The 27,046-nt window shown below is 37.2% G+C and overlaps 3 protein-coding genes across 4 annotated transcripts in view; 1 reads left to right on the top strand and 2 right to left on the bottom strand.

Annotated features, from left to right (window-relative positions):
* cenpn (centromere protein N) lies at positions 1 to 7,253 on the bottom strand. Its single transcript, XM_053500495.1, has 10 exons — positions 6,886 to 7,253; positions 6,225 to 6,270; positions 5,930 to 5,989; positions 5,759 to 5,832; positions 4,427 to 4,600; positions 4,232 to 4,333; positions 2,219 to 2,270; positions 1,993 to 2,102; positions 770 to 896; positions 1 to 254 (listed from the first exon to the last, which is right to left on the bottom strand). Exons 1-10 carry the CDS (start codon positions 7,054 to 7,056, stop codon positions 133 to 135), a joined length of 1,038 nt encoding a protein of 345 aa, XP_053356470.1. The 5' UTR covers positions 7,057 to 7,253; the 3' UTR covers positions 1 to 132.
* A 229-nt stretch (positions 7,254 to 7,482) lies between these two features.
* Positions 7,483 to 12,454, top strand: cmc2 (C-x(9)-C motif containing 2). Its single transcript, XM_053500496.1, has 4 exons — positions 7,483 to 7,651; positions 9,469 to 9,558; positions 9,847 to 9,918; positions 12,014 to 12,454. The coding sequence occupies exons 2-4, from the start codon at positions 9,478 to 9,480 to the stop codon at positions 12,095 to 12,097; spliced, it is 237 nt and encodes a 78-aa protein (XP_053356471.1). The 5' UTR covers positions 7,483 to 7,651; positions 9,469 to 9,477; the 3' UTR covers positions 12,098 to 12,454.
* Positions 12,455 to 18,783: 6,329 nt separating this feature from the next.
* LOC128527946 (chromodomain Y-like protein 2) overlaps positions 18,784 to 27,046 on the bottom strand; it is a 61,084-nt gene continuing 52,821 nt past the window's right edge. For both annotated transcript variants that reach the window (XM_053500620.1, XM_053500619.1), the window contains exons 5-7: positions 23,467 to 23,677; positions 20,996 to 21,139; positions 18,784 to 19,733 (exon numbers count right to left, since the gene is read on the bottom strand). In XM_053500620.1, coding sequence (XP_053356595.1) covers positions 19,575 to 19,733; positions 20,996 to 21,139; positions 23,467 to 23,677 — 514 coding nt within the window. In that variant the 3' untranslated portion in view covers positions 18,784 to 19,574. The remainder of the gene's footprint in view (positions 19,734 to 20,995; positions 21,140 to 23,466; positions 23,678 to 27,046) is intronic.

The raw sequence follows: 27,046 nt of genomic DNA on the forward strand, positions 1-27,046 counted from the left end.
TTAAAACCTTTATTTAAAACTGTAAAAACAATGAAACTTTTAAAGTCCAAAAGTAAGACGTAAGAATGACGTAAGAACCCAAAGACGCAGGAGCTGCTCATGTGAGACGAGGACTCTGGTGGGGACCCCGCGTTAAGTCGTGCGTGCGGGTGCCTGACTCGCGGCTCCTGGAACTTTCTCGGCGATTACAAAGTAGTTCCTTCCTTTCTGTGTGATGGAGGATAAAAGAGGTGTGACGGGGCCTTCAGTCATGCCTGTTAAACACGAAAGAGGAAATCAGCAGGAAACAAAACTCTCTCCACACCAACCCCGCTAAAACCACCAAATACAGCATGTAACCAACATCTACGTCCTTCTCCTGAGGTCGTCCCCTCAGAGTATCCAGGGTGCTTTAATTTTAATAAACGTACATTAAATTTGTACTCAATAAAACAAAACTTCACAGCTCCCTCACCAGTACACTGATATCGGTACATTCATGCCACCTAGAGGGCGCCCAGCCACATAACACTACTGTCTGTAAAGCTGATTCTTTTAATGGAACTGATGGAATATAACAGTTTACCACAACGCGTCTGCACAAATGTATTACGTGAAAGACGAAAAATTTGTTCAGATATAAAAACCTTGGTGAAATCGGTAAGCTCAGCCAGTTAAATCTGGTTTTAATCCACATAAGGATAATTTTTTTATTTTATTCACATATTTAAGCGTACTCAGTGATTTTAATCCCCACTTAAAGAGTTACACAAATCAGGATGGTGCTCACCGGTGGACACGCAGTGCCGCAGAGACTCCAGGAGATTGGGGCTGGAGAACTTGACCACTCCTCTGAAGAGCTCATCCCGATCACTGAGGGTGTTGTTGCTGCTGCTGCCTCTGTACCGTGTTTCAAGCTGAAGAGAAGAAATATTTACTTACAAATTTTATTTACACACCTAGAGGTGTATCAGAAATCTAGAAATCAGAGCTTCTCTACATCGTAACTCTCTCGGATTTGGGAAAGACAGTGAAGGTGGACTCATCAGAGAACAATACATGTTTCACAGTTTCCACAGCCCAAGATTTTCACTGTGGCTTTTGATACATCACAAAGACTAGCTGTCTTGGCTTGTCTGATATATCACCCATAATGTTGTGTGCATTGTAATATTTTGAGCTAAACTGTGCTACTATGTCAATCAATGAAGATCGGCCACCAGGCTGGTCAAATTTAGCCATGAAACCTCCAATGCAGAAATTGCTCAGTGTTTCAGTTTTATTGTCCAATCCCCTGTATAGAGCATGTATGACTAGATCATATTATTTTCAGTGTTCCAAAAAAAGATGAAAAAAAAAAGGTGAACAACATTGTGTACAAATATATAAAATATAGAAAAATGAATAGCACTGTGTATCTTTTGAGTTGTAAATGTGGCAACTGGACTTTAAATACTCAGTTAAATACTCACCTGTTTATGGTTAAACACGCAGCTTGTATTAATCCTCAGTTGAGCTTGAAAGCTTTATTTAAAAACCCTGAAGCTGCTTTTATGCACAGGTCAGCTCGACTTACTGCAGTGCTACATCCAAAATGCATTTAAGAAAGTACACCTAGCCTATGGAACATCACAGCTTAGACTAATCATCTAACACAAAGCCTGGTTATAATATAGTTCAGCCCAGTAAGAATCTCTGGGATCTGTTAGAGAGGGCTTCATACAGCTCTCCCATCATCAATACAAGATCTTGGAGAGAAATGAATGCGACTCTGGATGGAAATAAACGTTGTGATATCACATAAACGTGTTGAAGAGATGCCAAGGTGAATGCATGCCGTAATCAATGCAAAAGGCGGTCCATATTTTATTAAATATTGGTATTATAAATTATACGGTTTGGACACTATATCAGCGGAGTGTGTTATGTTTCTTCGTCAGAAACGCATATGGTTCACTGCTTGTGTTTTGAATGATGTTTTATATCTGACATGCTCCCATGTTTCTTCCTCACCTTGTACACAGCGGTTTCCAGTTTCGGCACCGTCCCGCCCCCGAACGCCTCGCAGGCCATCTGATGTGCTCTCTCAGCAAACTCAGCGTGCTCTCTATCAATGTTAGGATCTGCAGAGAGAAATAAAGCTTGAAATCTGTAAATACAGAAGTACCATCCTGTACAATAACGCTTTATTGGAGAGAAAACGAAAAAAAAAACAAAAAGAAACAATAAAATTACACACGTGATGGAGGAGCGTTTCTTTCCTTTAAAGTCCGCTCCTGATTTGGGAAAACCTAAAGGGAAAAAAACATTTTTTTTTAAAGCTGTTACATTTGTTGTTTTTTTTAACACATTTATTTGGTCATGTTCTAGCAACTTAGAATAAATATTTAAATAATTATAATTTTTTTTAGGATTATTTGATGTAAAGTACGAGGGTATATAATAATGTATTTTAATTAACTTTTAGAAAAGACAAATTCAGTGGAACCCTTGTCTTTGTCTAACTTCGTCTGCGAGTGTTTTGCAAGACGTGCAACCATTTGTAATAAATTTTACCTTACTGATATACAGGTTCTGTAGTACGTATACGCTTTGCCTGCCAGGCGCCAGTCACACGACTGATTGTGGGTAATCGTCTCCCATGCTCAGTCTCCATTTGCGCTACACTTATAGTCAACATCCGTACTGTTTACTACAACATTGTGACCTAGTGCGTGTTTTATTTTGTGTCAAAGTATAGTGACTGTTCTTTAGTAACTGTACCGCAACAATGGCCCGGTGAAAAAAAAGGTTAAAAAGGCTGTAGCAGAGCAGGAGGAGATGATTCTGTTTAACGACCATGCAATGTCACATTTCTGCAAAATCCTAAAAAACAAAAAAGCATTAAAGTTTCATTAGAGAGGTTCCAGACACACACTAACGTAATCACTCCTCTCTGACAGGGAGTCAGAGTGGCAGAGAGTAATTCTGTTAATGTGTGTGTGAGAAAGTCGTCCTACACACTAGCCTCTCCTCTCTCGTCTTACTATAACCACAATTCTTTTCAAAGGTAAAGTGCAAGTTAATAAGTTTTATTTTTCCGTTAAAACATCAGAGTTTCCATTATTTCTTATGGGGGAAATTCGCTTTGATGTGTAATATAGACTGCTTTGCATTACAAAAATGCTTACACATTCCAAGATTTAGCTGTACATAATTTTTTCGTAAAACAAGCGTTCATATTTCTTGATAAAAAATGTTTTATGCTGAGCTGCGAGCCACAATTGCACTGTCTTCACTTCTTTATCAGAAGTAAATCTTCGTAGGGCTGCTTTAAAGGGACCGAACAGGTGAAAGTCTGATGAGGCGAGATCAGGACTATAGGGAGGACAATTTAACACCTCAAAACGGAGTGAGTGTCAGTGTGTGCAAAAATGTGATGTGAGATCACGACATCATGACGCCCTCTGATATCAGTCCTCACAAAAATGTGATGTGAGATCACGACATCATGACGCCCTCTGATATCAGTCCTCTGTGTTAAATCCAAAGTTTAGTCTTCAGTTCTTCACTAAGCGTCTCACTGTAACGATAACTGGTGATTGTTGAAACTTTTTTTCTGATAATGTTCCAATACTTATGGCCCCTGAGAATCCCAGAAAACTGTAAGCATTGATGAATTTTCCAGCAGATGGTTGACTTTTGAACTTTTTCTCGGTCGGCGATTGAGGATGTTTCCGTTCCATACTCCGTTTACTCTCAGACGTAGTGATGAATCCGTGTCTCGTCACCAGTAATGATTCCCTTTAAGAAGCTTTCACCTTCCCTACAGAGTATCGGTCCAAATGTTGTTTGCAGATTTCCAAACGCTTTTGCAGCAGCGCAGTTACAGATGAACTGATGCACAGCAGTGACTGGGGGTTTGAACAGTGACTGGGGGCACAGTAGGCTTGAACAGAAAGCACTGCTAAGACAGTTCGGCCAACATGAGGTTTAATATAACAGGAGTGCAGATAATTTTTGACTCACCTTCATATAATTTCAATAGAGATTTAAAGAATAAAAGTGCAGTCATTTTAAAGGGGAAACAAATATACAGATGAATTTTTTTTATTAGTTGCTACTTATACGAAACAAAACGTATAAATAAGATTCATTAAACAGATCCTAAAAATCACATACAATTTTTTAACACTATTATTAAATGTAGAATTATAATTGTATATTCAACTATAACTTTAATAAAAGAGGTAAATAAGATGTCTCTGTTTACCTGCTGATACTGTTTCATGAGCAGGTCCCGCATGGCAGTGAGGCTCCTCCCACTCAGGTGAGCTTCATTTATGGACACGTGTCTAGTCGACAGAACTAAAGCCTAAAAGTCAGATCGATAAAACAGTCAAATCTACACAGACCAGCGTACGGTGGAAGTAAACAGCTTTAAAGTGCGAGAAGAGAGAGGAGAGACCTGATGGAGGAAAGGCTTGTGCTTGGCGTTGAGGTTGAGGACGAACACGTAGGGAGTCTGGAGGTAATGAACGACGTACGTCGGCTTCAGGTGGTTGGGTTTGGTAAAGTTATCGCCCCAGGCGATACGGATCCATATGGCGCCGTCTTCCAGTTTCTTCATCCTAACGGACACCTGGACGAGCAAAGACTCATGGGTAAAAACCGGAGCAGATAATGATTACATTTGTTTGTAACTTTGTTATAATTAGTACTTGCACTGGTTTAATTAAAATTTAGCAATCAGGAATAAAACAGTGTACTAGAATAGATATCTAGATGTTTTAGAAATAAAAATTGTTTTTATGTGCAAAAATATGATTATAGTGTCGGAAATTGGTAATATTAATATTTTTGGGTGGCTAGAATGGATTACAGTGAAACCTCGGACTGCGAGTAACGCGGTTTGCGAGTGTTCTGCAAGACAAGCGAAGATTCTTAATAGATTTTGACTTAAAAAACTAACAAGTCTTGGTTTTAAGTACCGAGTATCATGTAGCACACATGTGCTTCTTGTTTTGCCGATTGCTGGTAAAACAGTCTGTCCGTTAATGTGTATATGTGAAACTCAAATAAGAGAGGAAGAAGGGTTTCTGTGTAAGATGAGAAGAGGGAGAGGGAATGATCTGAATCCTCCTCTCCTCTTACTTTAGCTTCACACACACACAAAAACACACACAGCGCCGGCACGCATAAAACGCTTATCTGTCAGGATTTATTTTTAACTTTTTTTTAAAGGTAAAGTGGAGGTTAATTTGTTTTATTTTTACTTTATATTTTGTATTTATTATTTTTAATTTTTTTGGGCTGTGGAACGAATAATTTGAGTTTCCATTATTTCTTATGGGGAATTTGCTTTACGAGTGTTTTGAAATATCAGTCCGCGTCTGGAACGAATTATGTTCATAATCCAAGGTTCCACTGTATCTGCATTTACATTATTTCTATGGGAAAATACATAACGCAATACGAAATTTCGTCGTAAGCACTCGTCTACAGAGCGGAATAATTTCATATGCCAAGGTACCGCTGCATTTATTTAGTTAAAATAGTTTCTACTGACAAACAGCCTTAAAAAAACGCATTAAAATAAAATGTTTAAAAATGTTTTTTTTTTTTTGTAAAATTTACATCACTGTTTCTGAAAGTCATGCTCGGCATCACCGTATGAAATCAGCTTAAAGATGGAGTCGATCAATAAATGAGGATGAGTGGCTCGTTCATTTTTTCAGATCTGAATCAAATCTAGATTTAAATTTATTTATTCACGTAAAAAGAAATGAGAGTGCGTTACGTGTCGGACGACGTCCTCTAAATGAGCTACAAACATCTCCTTAAACTGGGTGAAGTCCACAGAAAGTGCTTCATCTGTGAAAAAAGGAAAAGACAACAAAATGTTTTAATGTAATGGAGTCATTTTTAACCTGATCTGATTTGAAAAAGTTGTGGAAGGTTATAAAGGTACCTTCTGCGTCACTGAGTTTAAAGGCATGCCATGTTCCCTGATTGGGATTCTCAATGTGGTCTAATACAGAACAAAAATCATTGTTATGCAGATGACAAAACACAGCTTTATCAAACAAAATGCAAAGAGAAAATGAGTAATGTAATGAGTAAAAAATTATAATTTATCAGCAACGGTGATAATATTTTTATTGTTGTGTTTTAGGAGAAAAGGGAGAACAGCGAAGGTCACATCGCGGTGCTGGCGGGAACGTGAACGACCTTTAGGATCGTCAGTAAGGAACAAACAAACTTACAGACCATCTCCAGCTTTGTCATGTCTTTTAAACGCAATCTGCTTTCCTAAAATAAAAAAATAACAATAAAATAAATTAAAAAAGCAATAGAGTGATCAAAGCAAGAAGTAATTTATACATCCATCAATCTTTTTATAACCGTACACTAACAATATATATATAGTATATATATAATTATTATTATTTTAAAAATAACTATCGTGTCTCTTCTGTTGCATCTGCCTGAGAAAAGCAATTTCCTTGTACAGTGCTGCAAAAAAGTATTGGCCCCTTCCTGATTTTTTTCAGCATATATTTTACACTTAAATAATTGAGATTTTATATTACACATCAGCATCATTAAAAAAACAAAACACTGTATCTTAGAAGTCAGCTGTGCGGTAACTGTGTGATTGTATTTTGTGACAGCCCTAATATATATGCATGCTTAAAGACACTTTCTGTAGCTTTAAGTGTTTTACACTTGTGTATTAATACTGTAATATCACAAAACCGTGATACTAAACTGATACCGGTTCATCAAGCTGCCTTGTACAAGGTATAGAAGGCATGACGTCATACTGTGTTAGAGATTCTAATATAACAGAAGGAAGGCCATTTTTCACTCAGTCATCCAGATGAACACATTGTATAAAATAGACAGTTAGGTTTACGCTCATACTTCACATTTAGAGATTAAATTCTCCAAAAACAGCCATTTCGGTTGAGTGTAGTCCAGTTGCTCGAGCTGCTCAGCTAATAAACAGCCCCAGGATCCCATGATGCCCGGGAGCTTTCTGCTCGGGAGTCTCCGTACAACCCGCTGTAAAATAGCCCGCGCTTCTTCGTCCATATTACAGCTGAGTTTAGCTTTCTAATCTTAAAAACAAGCGTCGCTTAAAACAAGAGCAGCTCCATCTTTACTGTAGCACAATCAAAATAAACCGCCAAGCCTCTGGATTTTCACACTGATATGGGATCAGCTCGTCAGCCAATCGAATAACAAAAAAAGATGAAAAACTGATTTCAGATCAGGATTAAAAGAGGGCAAGCTAGCGTAGGCTTATGCGTCACGTACTTCCGCGTACGTCAGATCCTGTTTCAAAACAAAAGTCACGGAAGACACGTAAAAACGTTGTAGTATAAAAGTACACGATTGGAAAAGCACAAATTATCATACAATCACGTGTTTAATTTTTGCCAAAAGATATATCTACAAACCGTTAGATATTTTAACTAAAACGTGTCGGTAAGGAATTTAAATACTAAAACACTAAAACAATGTATGTATTTATTCTTTTTAAATAGGTTATTAGTGCTGCCATCTATCGGTGGAAAGAGAAACAGACGCTCTCTGGCATGGCGGAGTGACTCTCTGGAGGAGTTTTTACTTTAACTAAAAAAAAGGAAAGAAAACAGCGTTAAAATCCGTCGAAAGACAAATACAGGTTTGTTTGTTTGTTTTTTTAAATATATTTTTAAATGGCTGCTTATTACAAAATAAAAGCATGAACACAACCGGTGCTTCTTCTAAACAGAAACACATGCATTATTATTATTATTATTATTATTATTATTATTATTATTACACTTCGTTGGACGGAATAAATGATATTCCAGTGCAGACAGAGCATTAATAAAGTGCAGATAAAGCATTCGAGGTCTAATAATGTTTAAGCCAGGCTTTGCCCTTCACCCTGTTATTGGAGTTGATCTAAATAGATAGAGGGAAAGAATAAACTGTTAGATGAATAAATCCACATCATTAGTGATTGTTAATGTATTAAACATGTGTCTAACATCTATAAATTACTTAAATGTAATCAGTCATATTATTATTATATGAGGTTGAAGCCCATGTACATGTCTGTCTGTCTCTCTGTACAGAAGAACTCTCTGTCTAAGAGTATCTTACGCCTTGTTTACACTAAAGGAGATAAAAGGATAAAGATGAAGTTTTGTCTTAAAACGACTCCAGCGCGTTAAAATTTCCTTTATACCACTTCAGCGCTGTTATTTCAGCCAAAGTGAAAATATGAACTAATCCCAGTCAAAATATTCACTTTATCTTTTCTAATTAATATCTATTGGTGCAGGTGTTTGTTTACATTGAGACAGTAGCGCATTAGTAGATTATTTTACAGTAGATTATTAAAACCAGCACATAATTGCTCATAACATCACTTTTACTCAACATTTAGATTTCCATTCTGGTGCAGGTTAAACTTCAGACAGAGATCTAAGGACTGCAGGAAGTTCATTAGATTTTCTTCAGATGGATTTGGTGTGATGCTGTGACAAGATACCTGCAGTAACCTTACAAAATTAAATTTCTTTGTATTAATAAGTTGGACAGAGAGTTCTGTTGTAGAAACAGACAGACAGATATGTACATGGGCTTTAAACTGAAATAATTATATCACAAAAATATCACATACACACACTGTATATATAAAACAAGCTTACTTTTTCCTTTTTTGAGATACAGAATTTTTTTCTGTAATATTTAATGAATTAATACTGATGTTTGGAAATCAGAATTTTATCATCAAATAATTCACTAATAACCTCCACTAATGGCGCTAATGTTGATTGCGAGAAATAACAGCGCTCCAGAATCATTATACAAAATGACATGTAGACCCCTGAGCGGCACACCGATGCGTGTTTCTTTTCCAAACTGTTGTCACAAAGCACACAGATGTACAGAATGTCCTTGTGTGCTCCAGCGCTACAGTTTCCCTCAGGAAACAAAGAGGCCCGAACCTGTTCCAGCGTAGCGATGCAGCTGTGCGATCCTCAAAGCCAGCTCCATGAGGACACCATGTGTGAAGAGTGTGTTGCGAATGTCGTGTGCAGAGCCCTGACTGAGCTCAAGCGCACCGAACCATCACCTTTGGGATGCACCGGAGCCTCCTTGACATCCTGACTCGGCTCAGTAACGCTCTGGTAGAACGTGTGAATGATATCCAGTGGAGCACCTTCCCAGTGTGATGGTCAGGGGTGCACAAACTTTTTGGCTGTATGTGGTGCATCTTATAGGATTTAAACAGTGTTTTTAATATACCAGAAGAGCACGAGGGGTCTGTGCCGTGTGCTGTCCCTTCTCTCAGTGGCGTCCATGCTTCGCTTGTGTGCCTTTGTGCTCGTTTCTAATGGCCCCCCTGCTTCACACACTCTGTTACAGATGCCATGCGCTGACTGACTGACAGGGTGAAAGCGCTTTAATAAAATCCTGATGTTTTGCTTTGTTTCATGATTCTAGGTACTCGAGATGCATCCGGATCTGTCGCCACATTTACACACTCCTGAGTGCAATGAACTGATTTTGCTGCTCAAGCAGTGTCACAAAGAGGTCAGACATCACATCATCTGTGTGTCCTTCTATCTCTTCTATCTGTCTGTCCTTATGTTTCCTACAGAATCTTTTAAAAAGAACATTTCTGAAAAGCATCAGAGCAATGTTAAATGGTAAAGTCAGCATCACCCCCAACTCTCTCTCTCTCTCTCTCTAAGTTAGGAAACGTTTAATGCCTTTGATGAGCTGTACTATTTTGCCCCATCTCTCTCTCTTCCCCTTCGCCATCCTTCACCTAAACGAGACATTTACCCACTTGATTTACATTTTGATCCTTATCTTTAGCACAACGTCCTCCGCTTCTTTGGAACGTGTAATGACATGGATCGATTGATGAGGGAGTGTCTCAAAAGAGAGGTGAGACATGGTTTTTTTAAAGCTACACCCAAGCACTAATCAAGCATGAAAAAATTATCAGTGAAATGTGCAGTTCTTGTCTGCAAAAAATGTTTTTATGTTCGTCACAAACAGTAATAAAGCCACCACGTGACTCCTCCATAAATAATTCTGTACTACAGTGCCTCTCTGAAAATTTAAACATTGTGAAAAGTTTATTTTCTTTAGGAATTTAACTTAAAAAATGAATTTCTCATATATTTTAGATCCATCGCATGTAAATTAAAATATTTAAAAACTTTTATTGTTTTCATTTTGTTGATTATGAAATAAAAATATCCTGTGTCTCACAATATTAGAATATGATTTACAATAAATAAAATTCTGAAAAATTTTATTGTTTAGGTTGTTTAGATTCCATATTGGCTGGTCAAGCACAGTAATATCACGGTCAGCAAAACCAGTTAGTGTGTTAGTTTTGGCAATGTGGGCAGGTGCAGCTGGAACAGGAAATGAGGATCTCCATAAAGCTTATCAGCAGACAGAAGCATAAACTGCTATAAAATCTCCTGCAAGTCATTACAGCTGTGGACACTTCACACTGGACTTTAAGGAACTTGGATTCTGTGTCTCTTTACTTTTCCTTCGGACTCTCGGATCTCTCTTGATTTCTAAATGAAAGGCAGAAATGCACATTTATCTGAAAGGAGAGCTTTAAAGACTGAGCAGTGGTTCAGTTCTTTTTCTCCTCAGCCCAGGTAAGAAGTTCTGACGTTGTCTCTGATTCAGAAGTGTCCTGATACTGGGAATACACCAGTTGTAGCCCATTTCCTGGCCTCATTCCACTCCTTGTAAAGCTTTTTACAGCTTTTTAAGACTGCGGTCATCGTTTGTTGCTTGTGCACCTTTACCTTCCACACGGTTCCAACAATATGCCAGCCAGCCATTCAGTGGCTTAACCTCCTTGTGGATGGTGTTGATAGTAATCTTCTGGACAGCGGTCAAGTCAGGAGTCTTCCTCAAGATTATAGTTGCGTGTACAGAGCTAGACTGAGAGATACACAGGATTCATTCCGTATGAATAGTAATTAACTCAGACTCGAAGGGAATTCAGGTAGTCCCTGATCTACGAGCATATTAACAACTATATACAATATTTTCAGTGTGTTAGTGAGTGTATAAAATGTCTAAAGTCCGGTATATTGTATATGGAGATGCAGGAGAAATGAGTCGGCCTCACCGGTTTCAGTGATTCAGTCCGAGAGCATGATGATGGAAAATGTCTGTCCTGTAAAGCTGTCTTTATGGAGAATAATCCTAATTTCCTTAAGAACATCTTAAAATCCTCAACAAAATACAGATCACAGTCCAATACATTAAAAAACAGAGACAAAATGGGAACACTGTTACATTCCACTAAAACTTCCTTAGGCACAGATATGGTTTTTGGCCACATGGTGGCAGTGTGGGGAAAGGAGACAGAGATTTAGTCAGGTGGATTGGTATGCTTTACATTGTACAGTATATTCATGTCAAAGGCGTATAAAACTCACTTTGCCGGACCTAAGAACAAATCCGACTTACGAGCGCACTCTCGAAACTGAACTCGTTCTACCTGTATTCTAATATGTTGTATCATAAGCTGTGAATCGTAATCATCGAAATTAAAACTCGAAATTGCTTTTAAAATTTCACTTTACACAAAAAATTAAATAGATTATTGATTCATATCACAAAAGAAAAAGAAAATTCTAAAAAAAAATTTTTTTACAGTAATTACCGTAATTATAGAGCTACATCCTATAATCTGTACTTGATGCCATAATGTGGGAGTGAACCTCAAATGTTTTATCTAACTTTGCCAGACATTATGAATTTGCTTCATGTTGAGATTACGAGGCCCAAGGCAAAAACTTTAACTTCTTTTTCGACAGCATGGGGTGTGCAAACTTTTGCACTTTATGCATTTCAAATATTTAGAAAGAAATTAACTATTCGTTTAAACTTAATAATTACTAAATAAATAATTACTGTGAACATTTTAGTATAATTGAATACCAGTAATTAAAATAAAACTCCTTGTGCTTAATTTTTATTATTATTTATTTGTTTTCAGTATCAGGCGAATCGAGAACGCAGCCGAGCTCATGCCGAGGAGATGAAGCAGCGGATCCGGGAAGGAACGAAAGCTCAACCATGAGAGGGAATTTTTGAAAAGTAGAAAATGTTAAATATATTCAGGACATTTCCTTTTTTTTTTTTTTTTTTTTTAAAGACTTCATGGATGGATAACATCCTGGAGAGGACTTTTTTTTTTTTGACACACCGTGGACGTGCAAGAAATTTAATTCACTCATTCAGAAATGAAATAATAGACTGCAATAATAATTTTCTCCAAATCCTGTTGATTGGTACAAATACTTTCAGACAGGAACCACATATTAATATTATTTTGACTGGATAACTTGGTCTCACACTGCTGGTTAAAATGCACTTGAAAACAATGTTAAGGATCAAAGACAATTAAAGAAATACATCAAAAACACCAAAACAACAAGCTGCATTAATCGTGTCATTTATTAGATATTGTTCTTCCCGGCACACAACGAAGACACAGTATCCTACTGACACACACTGGAATGACGACTTCTAAGGCACCCTGAAATAGTCATATTATTATATTACATTATATTGAAGAACAGAGACTTTATACACTGTGATGCTAAGAAATAAAAACAAAAAACAGGTGACATAATTAATTAATTCATTATAAATAAAATTAAACGGGAAGGCAGAATACTGCTTGATTTTACTAAGTACACTCCTTCAAGTAAGATCCTTTTTTTTATTACATCATACCAGAGCAGCGCTGTTGACATCTGATTGGTCAGAAGGTGTTGATTTATCTTCTATAACAGCAGGTTTATAGTTCTGATACATAACTGTTTTTATAGTAACAGCTCATTCACAAAATGATTCCTTTAAAATTATTAAGTTCTCTCTAAGGATGTGTTTATTTAACATAAATGGAAGGAGTCTTCAGTGTCGGTGCTTTGTAACCGTCAGAAGTAAAGCTCGAAGTTTTCTAGCATCCTTAGAACGCTGCGTTGTGATTCCTCGGTAACGTATAACAATCAGCGGTTTATTTTTATAATAAGTGTTTTACTTTTAGATTAGATTTTTTAAGTGATCAATAATATTGGAACGTGTCCGCCAGGTGTTGTTATTGCCCAAGCACTGAGCACAGGTGGGACTGCAGGACACCTTCAGGAATAGACACATGTTTCGGACATTTTCAGGAACAATTAAAGCCGTGAGTAAAAAGTAATGAACTTGTTTCACAGATTGCTCGGGTATAAGAGGAATAAAATAGTGTAAAAAAAATTATGTGCTGTTATAGGAAAATATAATCACCTTCAGGGTGGTAACAGTGACTCCGCCCTGTCACTGATTATTTCTCTGTAACAGCACGACATATATATAATATAATACATTATACATCATATAACATACAATTTTTTTTTTTTTTGATGAATGATGTATTAGTTATACTCAATCTAAATTCAAAACCAATTAATTTGGGAAGAGCCGCGTACATTATGGTAACCAAATGTAAAAATGAAATAAGATCAAGTTACATTGAAGCGATGTCATCACAGCTTCAGAAAAAAAATATTCCGCATTTAAAAGTAAATATTAAAATATGACACAGTAGAACATTGATATTGCCTGCAAAACAAAAAACACCTTTGCAGCTAAAAGTTTGTGCACCCCGCATTAGACTGTACAGGTTTTCTTCATGTCCTTGGTACAAAGAGTTACCATATAATATACTAATCCTTAAATATTTATAATTAAACATTATTCATAATTAAGTTTGTTAAGCGAAAAAAAAGCATGTATAAAATGAACAGAGCATGTCTGTGGACAAAACGTATACACACGAATTGTAAATCCTAAATATAACTTAAATGACATAAAATCTTGCATTGAAAAAAAATAATAATGGCACTGTCGATCCACAGAACCTTTTATGTAATTGTCAAATAAATTAACGGAAAAAAAGGAGTACAGCAACATTCCTAATGACGCCAATAATAAAATAAAAAAAAATGGGAAGTACAAAGATTTTATTAACAAGCATCTGTTATTTACAATCATGTACATGCACAATCACATTATAGGACAATAAATCATGTGCAGTTGCTTAACGTAATAGTTTCACTTATGAGTTTGCTTGAGAAAATATACAGTAAATCTGTGTGAGTACACATGCAAGTGTAACAGCTACGTCTGCTTTACGTCCGCAAAACACGACAGCCTAGTCGACGGAGAAGGGGCAGCTTACACTCCAAACAGAAAACCATGTAGGTTTATATATATATACTGTATATTATACTATATATTATGTAAATCTTTACAAAAATACACGAGAAAGATATATTTTGTTAAAATAGTCCTTTAAAATATCCAGAAATATTCAGAAACGTGTCACACCCGTCTCTTTTACTCTCAACCTCCAAGTCCTTCATCACAGCTGCCTGCACCGATGCTTCATTTCCTCCTTCCCAATCCGTTTCATTCACTAAATCAATTAGGATTTATTCAGCGTTTCCTGACAGACACACAACTCACACAAGGCTGAAAGGAAACGTGCTGAGGTTATAATTATGAGACGGCTTATTCCAAATAAAGGGGCTTTTTTATTTTAATTTTAAATGATGTCGCCTACACTTCGGGTAAATAACACCAAGTCAGGATGGAGATGCATCATTTCCTGACCCTTTCAGAAGTTCCAGATGATGTTCGAGCGCTACACGCAGCAATCTTATTGTTATTGAGTCTTAAAACTTTCAAGTATCACGTTTAAAAAAAAATAATAATAAATTAATTAATGTAAGTTATTAACCCTGGGTCCTGGTCGCAGTTATGGTGTGTTGAAAGTGGTTTCATTTCCTACTTTGAGGCGTTTTTCACACTTGTTAGTTGATTAAAAATGGTATTTGATGTGTGGTTAGGTTTCACACTGAGCGTAATGAAATGAAAAAAAAAAAAAAGAACAGAACATTTGAGGAGAATGTAAGGCATTAGTTAGAAATGCAAAGACCGAAGTTATGGGGTCAGGGATAGTTCAGTGGTTAAGGTGTTGGACTACTGACTGGGAGGTTCTAGGTTCAAACCCCAGCATTACTGTTTGGCCCTTAATAATTTAGATAATTAAATAACTAGCTTGACCTGGTGGCCACACACGTCGAGGGTTCGAGTCCTGCCTTACAGTAGGTCTGTGGTGTGTGTGTGTGTGTGAGTCCCCTGGGATAGGCTCCAGGCTTCCCACAACCCTGTACAGAATAAACGATATATAGCATCAGTGCAGGAGAATAAGTAGCTTGACCCCTGTGTTCTGTTTGTGTGAAATTGATCAGCTTTAAAAATGTTATTTAAACTAGAACTTTAATCTAATTTTCTCTATTGCATATAAAATGTGCGGTCCTATATCACCCTCATATCCACAGAGAGCCAACCATTTCTTTTAAGTGATCAAAAATATTGGAACAGGACCACCAGGTGTCGTTATCGCCCACACCCTGGGCACAGGTAGGACTGCCGGACATCTTCGGGACTAGAGACCTATTTTGGACATTTTCAGGACCGATTAAAGCCCTAAAGATGTTGACACCTTAGATGCCTTCAGGACAAATTTTCTAGTCCTCATACTCAAGTCAACTTAAAAACAAATCTTAAGGAAGGTAGTTTTTTAAAGGTCCAGTATTTTACTATAATTTGAGTGCTGCCCCAAAGTGTGTGTATGTTAATGGTCCAGCTGAAATTACCCCTCAGCTAAAGCCTTTTTTAATGCCTCACACTTCCTTTATTTCACTCCACTTCCAAATGTGTTGTTTTAGTGTCTATGTAAATGAGCAACTGTTAAGCCGCACCAGAAGCCAGCAGAGATCAGAAACAAGGTTTTTCTTATATGAGGTCACAATATAGAAGAACATGTAATGGGCAAAAGGTCAACTAGAAGGTCTACAAAGGTAATTTTTAATTTAACCAGTTAATAGCTCTGAATTTCTACCCTTGGCTTGAGCCTGCATGGGAAACATTATGGAGGCAAGAAAAGACAGAAAACCAGGTCACCAGAGCCATTGGACAATTCAGCAATGTGGAAAGTCATAAAGAACCCACCAGTGTACTCACCACCCCAGACATGGAACAGCTTAGGTGAGTAAAACCTACTGCAGTTGATGACAAAAACTGAAAACCATGAACACCGTCAGTGACATCAACAAACTTCACAGAGCAGGGGTGAAGGTGTCACAATTCACCGTTCGAATAAGACTTTCAGAGAAGAAATAGAGAGACCCTACTACAAAATGAAAATCTTACATCCGCAGTAAGAATCAGACTGAAACTGGCAAAGATTTTCAGAGAAGAGCTACAAACGTTCTCGAACCAAGGTTAACCTCAACTAAAGTCATGGTAAGTTGTGTTACAGTATGTGAGCTCACGGGTGAAGCATGGTCGAGGTAATGTCATGGCTTGGGCTTCTTCTGAAACACACTCACTAATCATTATTGATGACGGAATTAATTCAATATATTTTTAATATATTCGAATCTAGTGAGCCAAAACACCACCAACACATCAATGGACTTCAACAGAGAGAAATGGGAAGGGTTTTAGTCTACAACTGCCCTCGGGTACAGGGTTGTGGGATATGCAACATGACGTTGACACCCATTTACTTAAAATCTATCCGTTCCAATACTTTTGCACACCCGCAGTTTCTTTTTTTTTGTTTAACACACCTAGATTTCGATAATCATATTCAAATTTTATTCTCGAACCCAAATGTTTTCAGTGTAGCAGAAACACCTGTTCCAATACTTCTGAAAGACACCGGGACTGAATTCAAACACCTGCTGTTGGAGGAATAACGGTGTGCGTTTTTATTCTTACTGCATTGTGTGTCAATATACTGCAGTAAATCCACTGCTAAATAGCAAACAGAACACAGGGGTTAAATCATTTTGTGTCATGCATTTAGCTTTTATGTTCTTTTGTTTGTCTGTCCAAATCTCCAGAACACAAGACGCTCCTGCGAACAAATAACTTTGTTATTAATGGATGCACCAATAACTGTCATATATATACAGTAAATAGTGAAATATGAGGGGCGTTCGAGTCAAATTCAAACCGGGACTTTTAAATAACTCCCTTTATTTCTCTATATAATCCCCTGCTACACTAATGCACTTATCCAAGTGTTTCATAAGTGCTTGGACACCATCAAGGTAGAACGTTTTCTCAGTACGCCGGAGCCATGATCGGACTGGCTGTCTGATTTCTGTCTGAAACACTGGCCTCCCAGGAAATGTTTGCCCAAACATGTGGAAATGTCAAGTGGTGTTGGTGAATGATTGTATGTACAGTTCACACACACACACACACAAACGCGTCTCTTCTACAAGCTGATGAAAATTTTTCTGTAAATTTTTTTTTAAGGAACACTTTGATGTTTTATTGCGGCTACGAGTCGCATCATTTCCATATCTGGGGATTATGTACATTATACAGTAGTACTAAATAATATTTATTATAGCCGGACAGCTTCCTTTTACTGTTTATTTCCCATAATATATATTTATTCTACTTTTCCTATCGTTTTTTTATTGATTTATTTTGTGTTATGTGTTCAGGTGGCAAGTAAATTGTCATGAATCTTGAATCTTGAATACCATCACCGTACTGTACTTGAAGTCTTCTGTAATGTCAATGTTTTTTTGTTTTTTTTTACGTCTTCATTCATTAGAAATTTTATTCCAAGTCCCGGTTTGACTTGAACGCCCCTCAGACATTTTGAGACAGGAGGGTATCATGTCCGTACATCATGGAATGTTTCCTGTGAAAGGAGATTTTTAAAGAACTAAACCCGGACTTTGTGTCAGAAGTGGCCGTGATCGTGTTTTTTGTTTTGTTTTTCTTTCTAAATTGGCATGTTTTTTTTTTTTTTTTTTTGGAAGTACGTAATTTTGATGACCTAAGTGAAAAAAAAGTAAAATACCATCCATTGATTTTTGCCAGGCTTGTGTTTTATGCTGATGCAATATGTACATCCTGGTGCATGCATTTAAAAAAAAAAAATCTGCAAATCACAGAAAAAATATTGTTTTCCTCTTTTTTCATTATTTAATTTAAAAAAGTGAAACTCATATTCTACATTCATTATATGTCAAGTGAAAGGGTGGAGGCTGACTTCTTCTTCTTTGTTTGTTTGTGTTAATTTCAATGATTATGGCTTTCAACTCTTGAACAATAAAAAATCCAGTATCTCAAACTATTAAAATACTTAATTTCGAGTTTGAGTAAATAATTGTTTTTTTAGATGCACTATTACATACCATTCAGATTTATATAATTTCTATTATATATCATTCTGATTTCTAAAGGCCATAACAAACAAACAAAAAACATAAGATAATTATTTAAAATTACTTGAGAACTTCATGAGCTCTTTGCAACACATACACACATCTACTCATCTACTGAATTCATGGGGGAAAAAAAAGAAAACTTTTAGGAGGCAAATTCGCACAGTTTAGAGCAGAGAAAAAGAACGAACAGCAGCACTGACGTTACGATTCAGCGTCATTTTCTCTATCTTCATTACATATTATATTATCTTATAGACTGTCACGATATAATATCACTTCATTTTAAACTTCAATCTCCTTTAGTAAGTGATGCGTTGTAATCAGGATAACTATAGGGGAAGAAATAAAACAAAACGACAGTTATTGGATTTGCATAGACTTATGAAGCAGGAATGAACAATGCAAGAGACGTCTGTAAAGGTTTTGTGTGTGTGTGTGTGTGTGTGTGTGTGTGTGTGTGTGTGTGTGTGTGTGTGTGTAGGGGGGGGTGTATTTTCTTTAGAGCACCTACTGCTCTAAAAAGAATTTTTTCATCCCTCTAATCAAACATGAAGAGAGTCGATCATCACATTCAGAACCGACGACAGAGACGGTAATTGACGTTTAACAAAAGGACAAAAGAAAAAAGAAAAAAAAAAACAGGAGGGATGGCATTCCATCGACACTTCACGACAAACCCGTCACTATTGCACTGTCGCCATCACAACCACGATGGTGTATGACAAGAACGTGTTTAAGGTTTAAGAAAAGGAAAAGAAAATCTAATAATAATAATTATTATAATAATTAGCATAATTTCCCCAAGGACCTTTGGTATGAACTTCACCCCATTAGACATGAGAGTGACAATAAATTAAACAACCACACTTATCTACACTGTACATCTACACAGGATTATTGAATTATTTGTTTGCACTTGTATGCAAAATGGCTTTTTTTCTATTTTCTTTTAAATAAATAAAGAACCACAACATTAAAGGCATTTCAATAAGTCATAAGAATTAGCAGTGTTTCGAATGCTGGTCTGGAAGTGTCCTCGAAAAGAACCCTCATACAGAGTCGGGATTATAAATAATTAGAATCAGAATATAATAATATATAATAATAATAATAATAATAATAATAATAATAAACATGACTTCTTGGCTTATATTCATTTTGTTTAAAGTACATGACATCATGGTCTGCTCTGGGTGGGGGCGACTGGGGGGCGGCGGCGGTCACGCTGGCCGTGTGAGACATTTAGGCGTTGTAACCTTTATGCTGTAAGTAGGAGAAGAGAGCCTCCAGGCCCTTGGTGGAGCACCACAGCTGTTTCAGCATCTGGCACTCCTTCTCGTTCACCTCCTCTAGCATGGACTTCAGGATGCCGCGCACCATGCACTTAGACTCCTCCAGGACCTGGATAATAACAATAATAATAATAATATTTACACTTATTTATACTTTCTTTCGGTTTCCTTCTTTATTTTTTGTTTCCCTTTTTCATTCATTCTTACTGAGATTTTTATGTAAGTAAAAAATGAACTGAGGGCTGATGATGATGATCTAATTGACGATGATCTAATCACATAACCGGCCAAAACATGGTAAGTGTCTCACCTAGGTGAAGAAGTGAATTTTTCAGATAGGATCATAACACAATTTATCATGATACTTAAAGCTTCTTATCTCTCGCTCCATGCCTAGTTTTTTGTAAATACTCATACACATTTATATTCTTATCAGATAAAAAGAAACACACTTGCTGAATACAATTTCATGCCCTTTTATGTTTTAGTGTCCGGAACTTTTTTAAAATTCAAATCTCTCAACGATCTTAACTGTCATTTAGATGAAACTTGGCCGATTTAGATTCCTCCTGAAAAAGTGTATTATTCTAAAATGCTAAATTGTTAAGACATTGCAGCATGAATTTGACATGGTTACGGACACTACAGATTATTATTTTATTTTGCTTTTTTTTAAAGCTCTTACCAAAAAACAATTTAGGCAATATTCGTTACAGGTCATATGCTTCTATTCAATCCAATTCAATTTTATTTGTATAGCGCTTTCTACAAATGTCATTGTCGCAAAGCAGCTTTACACAATCAAAAGAAATTATGGAAGTGTGTATTAAAGGTGAATGTCTATGAATCAAAATGATAAGACTGTCCCTAATGAGCAAGGAGAAGATGATGGTGACAGTGGCAAGGAAAAACTCCCTGAAATGTTAACAGGAAGAAACCTTGAGTGGAACCAGACTTAGCACCAATACTGTGTTTTGACCGGATGCGTTATACCGTAATCGGTGACACAGCATTACCTCATCACGCCAGACATAACCCTGAGTAAAGGCTAAAAACATGTTAATCTTACATTCAACACTTGTACAACTCCATACTGTGACTCCACATATAAATCAACTACATACTGCATTATAATAGTCTGATCAGAAGGTTCCAGGTTCAAACCCCAAGTTGCCACTGTTGGGCCCTTGAGCGAGGCCCTTAACCCTAAAAATGTGGGTCGCAATGAATAAGGGCGTCTGCCAAATGCTGTAAATGTTATTATGTTCATAAGAACATTATAGATATGAATTCATTAATTTATTTCAAATGGTTCTGACCCGGAGAGAACAGGACGGTTAAACATTACTTGGAATTTCTGAGAATATTTACCAGAGCGCTGCAGGCCGCCATCTCCTTCACCCGCAGCAGGACTTCCTGGTTAAAGGTCGTCGGCCAGAAGACTTGCGAGACCAGACCTCGGCTACACGCCTCCTGCGCCGTCAGCTTCCTCCCACAGAACAGCATCTCGTTGGCCTAGAAACAAGAAAATGTCAACGAAGATCGATGAACACTTAAGCACACAACAAAACTCTTCTTATTTTAGGTCTAAAACATGAAATAGGATAAAAAATTAAATGAAGGAATGGAATTATTAAACAGCAGAAACACAAACCGAATCCAGGAACAGAAAACTGATTTCATTTCATCGTCAACTTTCAACTGATGACGAACCCCTCATACATACAGTATGCATACAGTACCAGTCAAAGATATGGGCACACCTTCTAATTCAGTGTTTTTTTCTTGTTTTGTAGTTTATTTTCTAAATTATAAAACAATACGAGATTTTAATAAGAAACCAATAACAACAACAACAGTTCTGGAACGGTTCTTGCAAGAACAGTATTGCCATGGGCAGTGCCGGGTCATACGGTTAAGGCTGTGGATGCCTGGGTTACTGATCAGAAGGTCTGAGGTTCAAGCCCCAGCACCGCCATGTTGCCACTGTTAAGCCCTTGAACAAAGCCCTTAACTCTATCTGCTCCAGGGGGCGCTGTATCCTGGCTGACCCTGCGCTCTGATCCCAGCTTCATAACTGGGATATGCAACAAAATAATTTCACTGTGCTTTAAAGTACTTATGAAAAATAATTGAATGTTATTAATACTTGCAAATCCCATCAAGCGCCATGATAAAACTGTCTACCATAAGGACCTTCCCAGGAAAGCAAGACCAAAACGTACCTCTGCTTTAGAGGAGAAGTTCATTTAGAGTCACCAATAAACATCCATGACGAGGGTTTTGTTTGAATGCATCTGATCCAAGCTATTTCACTATGACGATCTGTTACTGCGGTCACTATGATAGTTCAGAACCGAAATTGCCACCAACAGTTTCGTACCCAAGTCTGCATCAGTGAACAGCAGGTGACCTCATAACCGTAAAGTGGACTTCCTATTAACTAAATCACATTTCCTCTTAATTGCACTTTTGACCTCAGAACACAGATTTACAGAAGGGATTTATTTATGGTCATTATATACAGTATGACATCACCCAAATGTGGATGAGTTCCCTCTGAGTCTGGTCCATCAAGGTTTCTTCCAAGTTGACGCCAGCTTGCTCATTGAAGACCAATAAAAAAAGCGAATTTTAAGAATCTATACATTTCTTATTTTGTTTTAATATACTGTATATATCCAGATGTTTTTATTCCTGTACATTTTCCATCGTTAAAATCTCTCAGTACATAAAATTGGATTGAATTAAGTTGCCCCGTCACACTCTGACCAAGACCAACTGCATTCTAAAAATACCAAAGAACGCAGCAAGAACGGGGTCAAAATGGACATTTATCAAGTTCGTGCTCCATCCTATCCACGTCCCTGTCATGTTCTCAATGCCTAAACCAGATTGTTACTAATTTCTAGCACGGTGCGATCTAATCGGGTATAGGAATACCTCTGGATCTGTTTAATCGGAATCGGCGAGCGCATGATCATATGTGTGACAGAACTTTAGTGACAACATGAGCAACACATTGAAAACCCAACAGGTGCTGAAGATTCACTTTGCCTTATGCCAGTGGATTCAAGCGCACTAGAATTGGGCACAAGAATTGCTGTAGACAGACTTCATGCTATTGCATGATATAAAAAACAATGGCGGAAAATTATTTATAAGAGCAGGCAGGGTCTGAGAGCTCTAGAGGAACTGTAACGTGAACAGGAAGAGGTCTGAGACCACATCAGAGTCTTGTCGCAAACGCACTCACAATGTGAATCCAAAAATCAAAACAATAATAATGATTCATCCATCTAGGACCGTGGAGGCCAGGGGTAACCAGTGTATTCATTCCCATACAAAGAAGTTATTTGCTTGTCATTTTTGCTATACTGCATCATGTGACACTTTTTTTATTTAGAAAAAAAAACACTTTAAGACTCTTTATTTATTTATATATTTTAAGATAAATAAAATACAGTTTTTTTATTCCTGTTGGGGTCTGATTTTATTGAGGACCTCTGGTCAACGTTCACGCGCACATTCACACACAATGGGCAGTTTGGGAACGGCAGTTAGACTAAACGGCATGTTTTTGGACTGTGGGAGGAAACTGAGGAACCTGGAGGAAACCCCCCGAGAGCATGTGGAGAACATGCAAACTCCATGCACACAGACCCGACACGGGAATCGAACCTAGGACCCAAGCCAATAATAAAGTTGATATTATCATATGAGAACTAAAATATCACAGTAATAAAGTCAAAAAGTCAAAGAAAGTGGGATCGTCATGATTATGTGAAACTAACACAAAGATATTTGTTTCCGTAATTAAATGAATGAAGTGATTTACTCACCAGAGCCACACCCAGGATCTGAGGGAAGGTGTACGAGGAGCAGCCGCAGGGCGTTAGGCGTAGCGCGGCACACGGGGTTTGGAACCAGGCCCGCTCGCTGGCCCACACGATGTCACACAGAGGAAGGATGGAGGCGCCCAAACCCAGAGCGGGACCGTTGATGGCCACAACGATGGGCTTCTTAAAGTGGATGAAAGCTTTTACAAAATCCCTGCAGAGACACACGACCGAGACGCGCCGTCAGGTCTCAGTGCTAATGGTGATTTGTCAACAATAAATAAACAAAAACAAAAACGTAACGTTATAACTGAGAAAAATAATAGGCTGAACCATCACTGAAGGGGAATCTTTTACCTAAAAGTATAGTGTAAGACATACAAGGTGTAATGCATGCTTTATAGCACGTTATTAATCCTCGTAAACCTTTATGAACATTTACAGGCTTGGATAAAAGTGCTGTAATGTTTTATAACATTGTACATGCTCACAATTACTTATGGACATTCATACACGCTTATGTAAGGCATTATAAGAGATTATGGCGGTTATAAAACATATACAGTACATACTCAGAACTACAGTATGTACAGTAGGCAGACTTACTGAAGGCATGATAAGATTTTATTCACATTTAGTCAGAGCTACTTATGAGCATTCATACATGCTTATGTAAAGTATTAGGAGTAATGCATGCTATTTAAGGCATTATAAATGCTCAGAATTTGTTCTACTGTATTTATGCAAGGTACTATAAGGTGTTATAAATAATACATAACAAATTTGAAACTCTCAGAACTACGTATAGAGATTTAGATCAGTTGCTATGAAGGTGTTATGCATGCTATATAACATTCGAAATGCTCCTAACTATATATAAGCATTTATATAAGCTTAAATAATCAAATAAAATTCTCAGAACTATGTATAAGCATGTACACTGTTATACATATTTGATGTAAGATATTATGAGGCATAATGCATGCTATATAAAAAGCCAAATTGTGTAAAGTACTATAAGGTGTTAAACATTTATGATGTTATAAATGCTCATAAGTATGTAAGACAATTTTTTAAAGGATTACACAAGTTACGAGGGGCGTTCAAGTCAAACCGGGACTTGTGATGAAATTTATGTTAAATGAAGGTGTAAAAGCGATTGACATTTACAGAAGACTTCAAGCACAGTACATTGATGAGACTTTTAATTGCAGGAAAACATCTGAACAGTGCAAACATTTTAAAGAAGGTTGTAATGACCGTGAATGATGATCCTGACTGAGGTGGCTGGGACACCACCTGTATGAACACTGAGCGAGTGGAACAGCTGATCCTTAAAAATCGACGGGTAACCCGTCATTAAGTATGTGTGAACTGTACACACAATCATTCACCAACACCCATTGCAAATTACAGGAACTCGGCAGGGAGTTATCGCCACATGCACCGTACAGTCCATTTCCAGGAGTTCCTGGGAGGCCAGGGTTTCGGACGTGAAGCATTAGTGAGAAAATTTTCGATCTTAATGGTGCCCAAGCACTAAAGAAACACTGGGAAAAGTGCATTACTGTAGCTAAGGATTATATAGACAAATTGTTACTCTGCACAAACAAAAGTCCCGGTTTAACTTGAACGCCCCTTGTATTATTAGAAGTATTGTATGTTATATAAGAAGTTATAAGTGATTAAAACTATTTATGAACATTTATGCAGGCTTATGTAAGGTAATATAAGGAGTTGTACACGTTATACAGTATAACACACACACACACATACATACATACATATACATACATATATATATATATATATATATATATACACACTTATTATAAAGAGTAATGCATGCTATATAACATTAAAATATTAAAACGCTCATTAATGCATATTTGTGAATTTCACACACTTTAGTGAAAGTCAAATTTTTAAAAGATGCTACACTAATAAGTTCATAACTAACTTTATGATTTAAAATGTCTATTCCAGAAACCAAAAGGTTCCAAGTTCTGGTAACGAATCAACACCCTGAAGAGCAGCACAACATTAATAAGCGTAATTATTCTAATCATTCTGACAGTAACGATGATTGTGTTGAGCTCCAGGAACCAGACAAACCCTACAGGACCATCAGCGTAAACTAAGAGGTTCTCCATCAGGGTTCTCACAGCACACACACACACACGTGCACACACACTGTGATCTGCTACAACAGTTCCTTGATGAAGGAGTGTTTATTAGAAGTAGAACTGCTTGAGTGTGAAGCAGGAGCTTAATCATGAGTGAAAAATGTGGTGCGACAGACAACATTACCATATAATGATGCTAAATCTACTTGAATCAAGATTTCACGCTCGACTTGCGCCATAGGCTAATGTCGAATTCATTTTTAGAGAAACCCAAGTGACCGACGTTCAAGAGACCACAACAAACATTCGTCCTGCGTCCAGTCTTCAGAGGTTTTGCTTGGTTTGAGTTAAAAATAAAATCCAGCTCAACTCCATCTCAAAAACCAAACAAAAGACATGAAAGTAGCAACAAATAATTCAAGCACTGGAAAAAAAGAAACACACAGTTTCCCTCTTCCTCTCCGTCTTTGCTCTGCAAAAACAAGGTCACTGTTGTGCACATGCAGTTCTCAAACATTCATCATCCAACCCCTAATCCCGCTTTTCTCTCTACCGATGTTTGCGACACATCCTCCAACAGAAATAGTTCTGCACACACACACACACACACACACACACACACACACACACACACACACACACACACACACACACACAGTCTGCTTGCTTTGTTTGTGGAAAATCTATTAAGATTAAATTCTTGTTGTTTGCTAGTAAACAAGATGATGATGACGGTCAGATTGCTTTAAATCCTAGTCCAATTTACTGTTAAAAACTTTAGCAACCCGTTTATTAACCCTCCTGTACACAATGGATACACAGTACCAGTCGAAAGCCTGGGCATGCCTCACCTTCAAACTCAATGCTTTTATTTTTGTGACTTATTTTCTACATTTTAGAACAATACTGAAGAGGTAAGCCCATGCATTAAGGCAGCCTAGGGCACCACCATTCCTGCCCTAATAGACATCTTTTAGTTTTTGTTTAGTGCCATTCCCATGGTTGACCACTAGGGGCAATAAAAACACCATGGTGGTAAATAGGCAGGGAGTGTCTTGCAACATGGCTGAATAAACTTACACATGGAAAATAAACATTTCTTTTCACCTACTTAAAGGAAGTATCAAGTGTTGAAAGTGATTTTAAATGCTTGATTTTTGTGAATAAGTACTTTATGTTTATTATTGGTTAAATAGATGATGCAGCTTTGCCACACCTACAGTCACAGATTGTTATATGTACTACAAGAATACGTATATCAAGACCTCACTCGTTTAACAAGTTAATTTTTTTTTGCTTATCTTACAAAACACTTGCAGACCAGGGTACTCACAATCCAAGGTGTGAGGGTGTGTGTGTGTGTATATATACGCACAGTACTGTGCAAAAGTCTTATTTTATGCTGTACCAATTTTGTTATATATGTTTATCATGTCAGCATAATTATGTACAAAATC

The sequence above is a fragment of the Clarias gariepinus genome, chromosome 7, assembly GCF_024256425.1.
Source record: "Clarias gariepinus isolate MV-2021 ecotype Netherlands chromosome 7, CGAR_prim_01v2, whole genome shotgun sequence".
Lineage (NCBI taxonomy): Eukaryota > Metazoa > Chordata > Actinopteri > Siluriformes > Clariidae > Clarias > Clarias gariepinus.

Coding starts and splice junctions, on each gene's coding strand:
- cenpn (XM_053500495.1), bottom strand. CDS start 7,056: ATGGACGAAGAAGCGCGGGCTATTTTACAGCGGGTTGTACGGAGACTC. Junction 6,271..6,885: donor ATTTAATCTCTAAATGTGAA/GTATGAGCGTAA, acceptor TTTTTATTTTAG/GAAAGCAGATTGCGTTTAAA. Junction 5,833..5,929: donor TAAACTCAGTGACGCAGAAG/GTACCTTTATAA, acceptor CTTTTTTCACAG/ATGAAGCACTTTCTGTGGAC.
- cmc2 (XM_053500496.1), top strand. CDS start 9,478: ATGCATCCGGATCTGTCGCCACATTTACACACTCCTGAGTGCAATGAA. Junction 9,559..9,846: donor TCAAGCAGTGTCACAAAGAG/GTCAGACATCAC, acceptor CCTTATCTTTAG/CACAACGTCCTCCGCTTCTT. Junction 9,919..12,013: donor GGGAGTGTCTCAAAAGAGAG/GTGAGACATGGT, acceptor ATTTGTTTTCAG/TATCAGGCGAATCGAGAACG.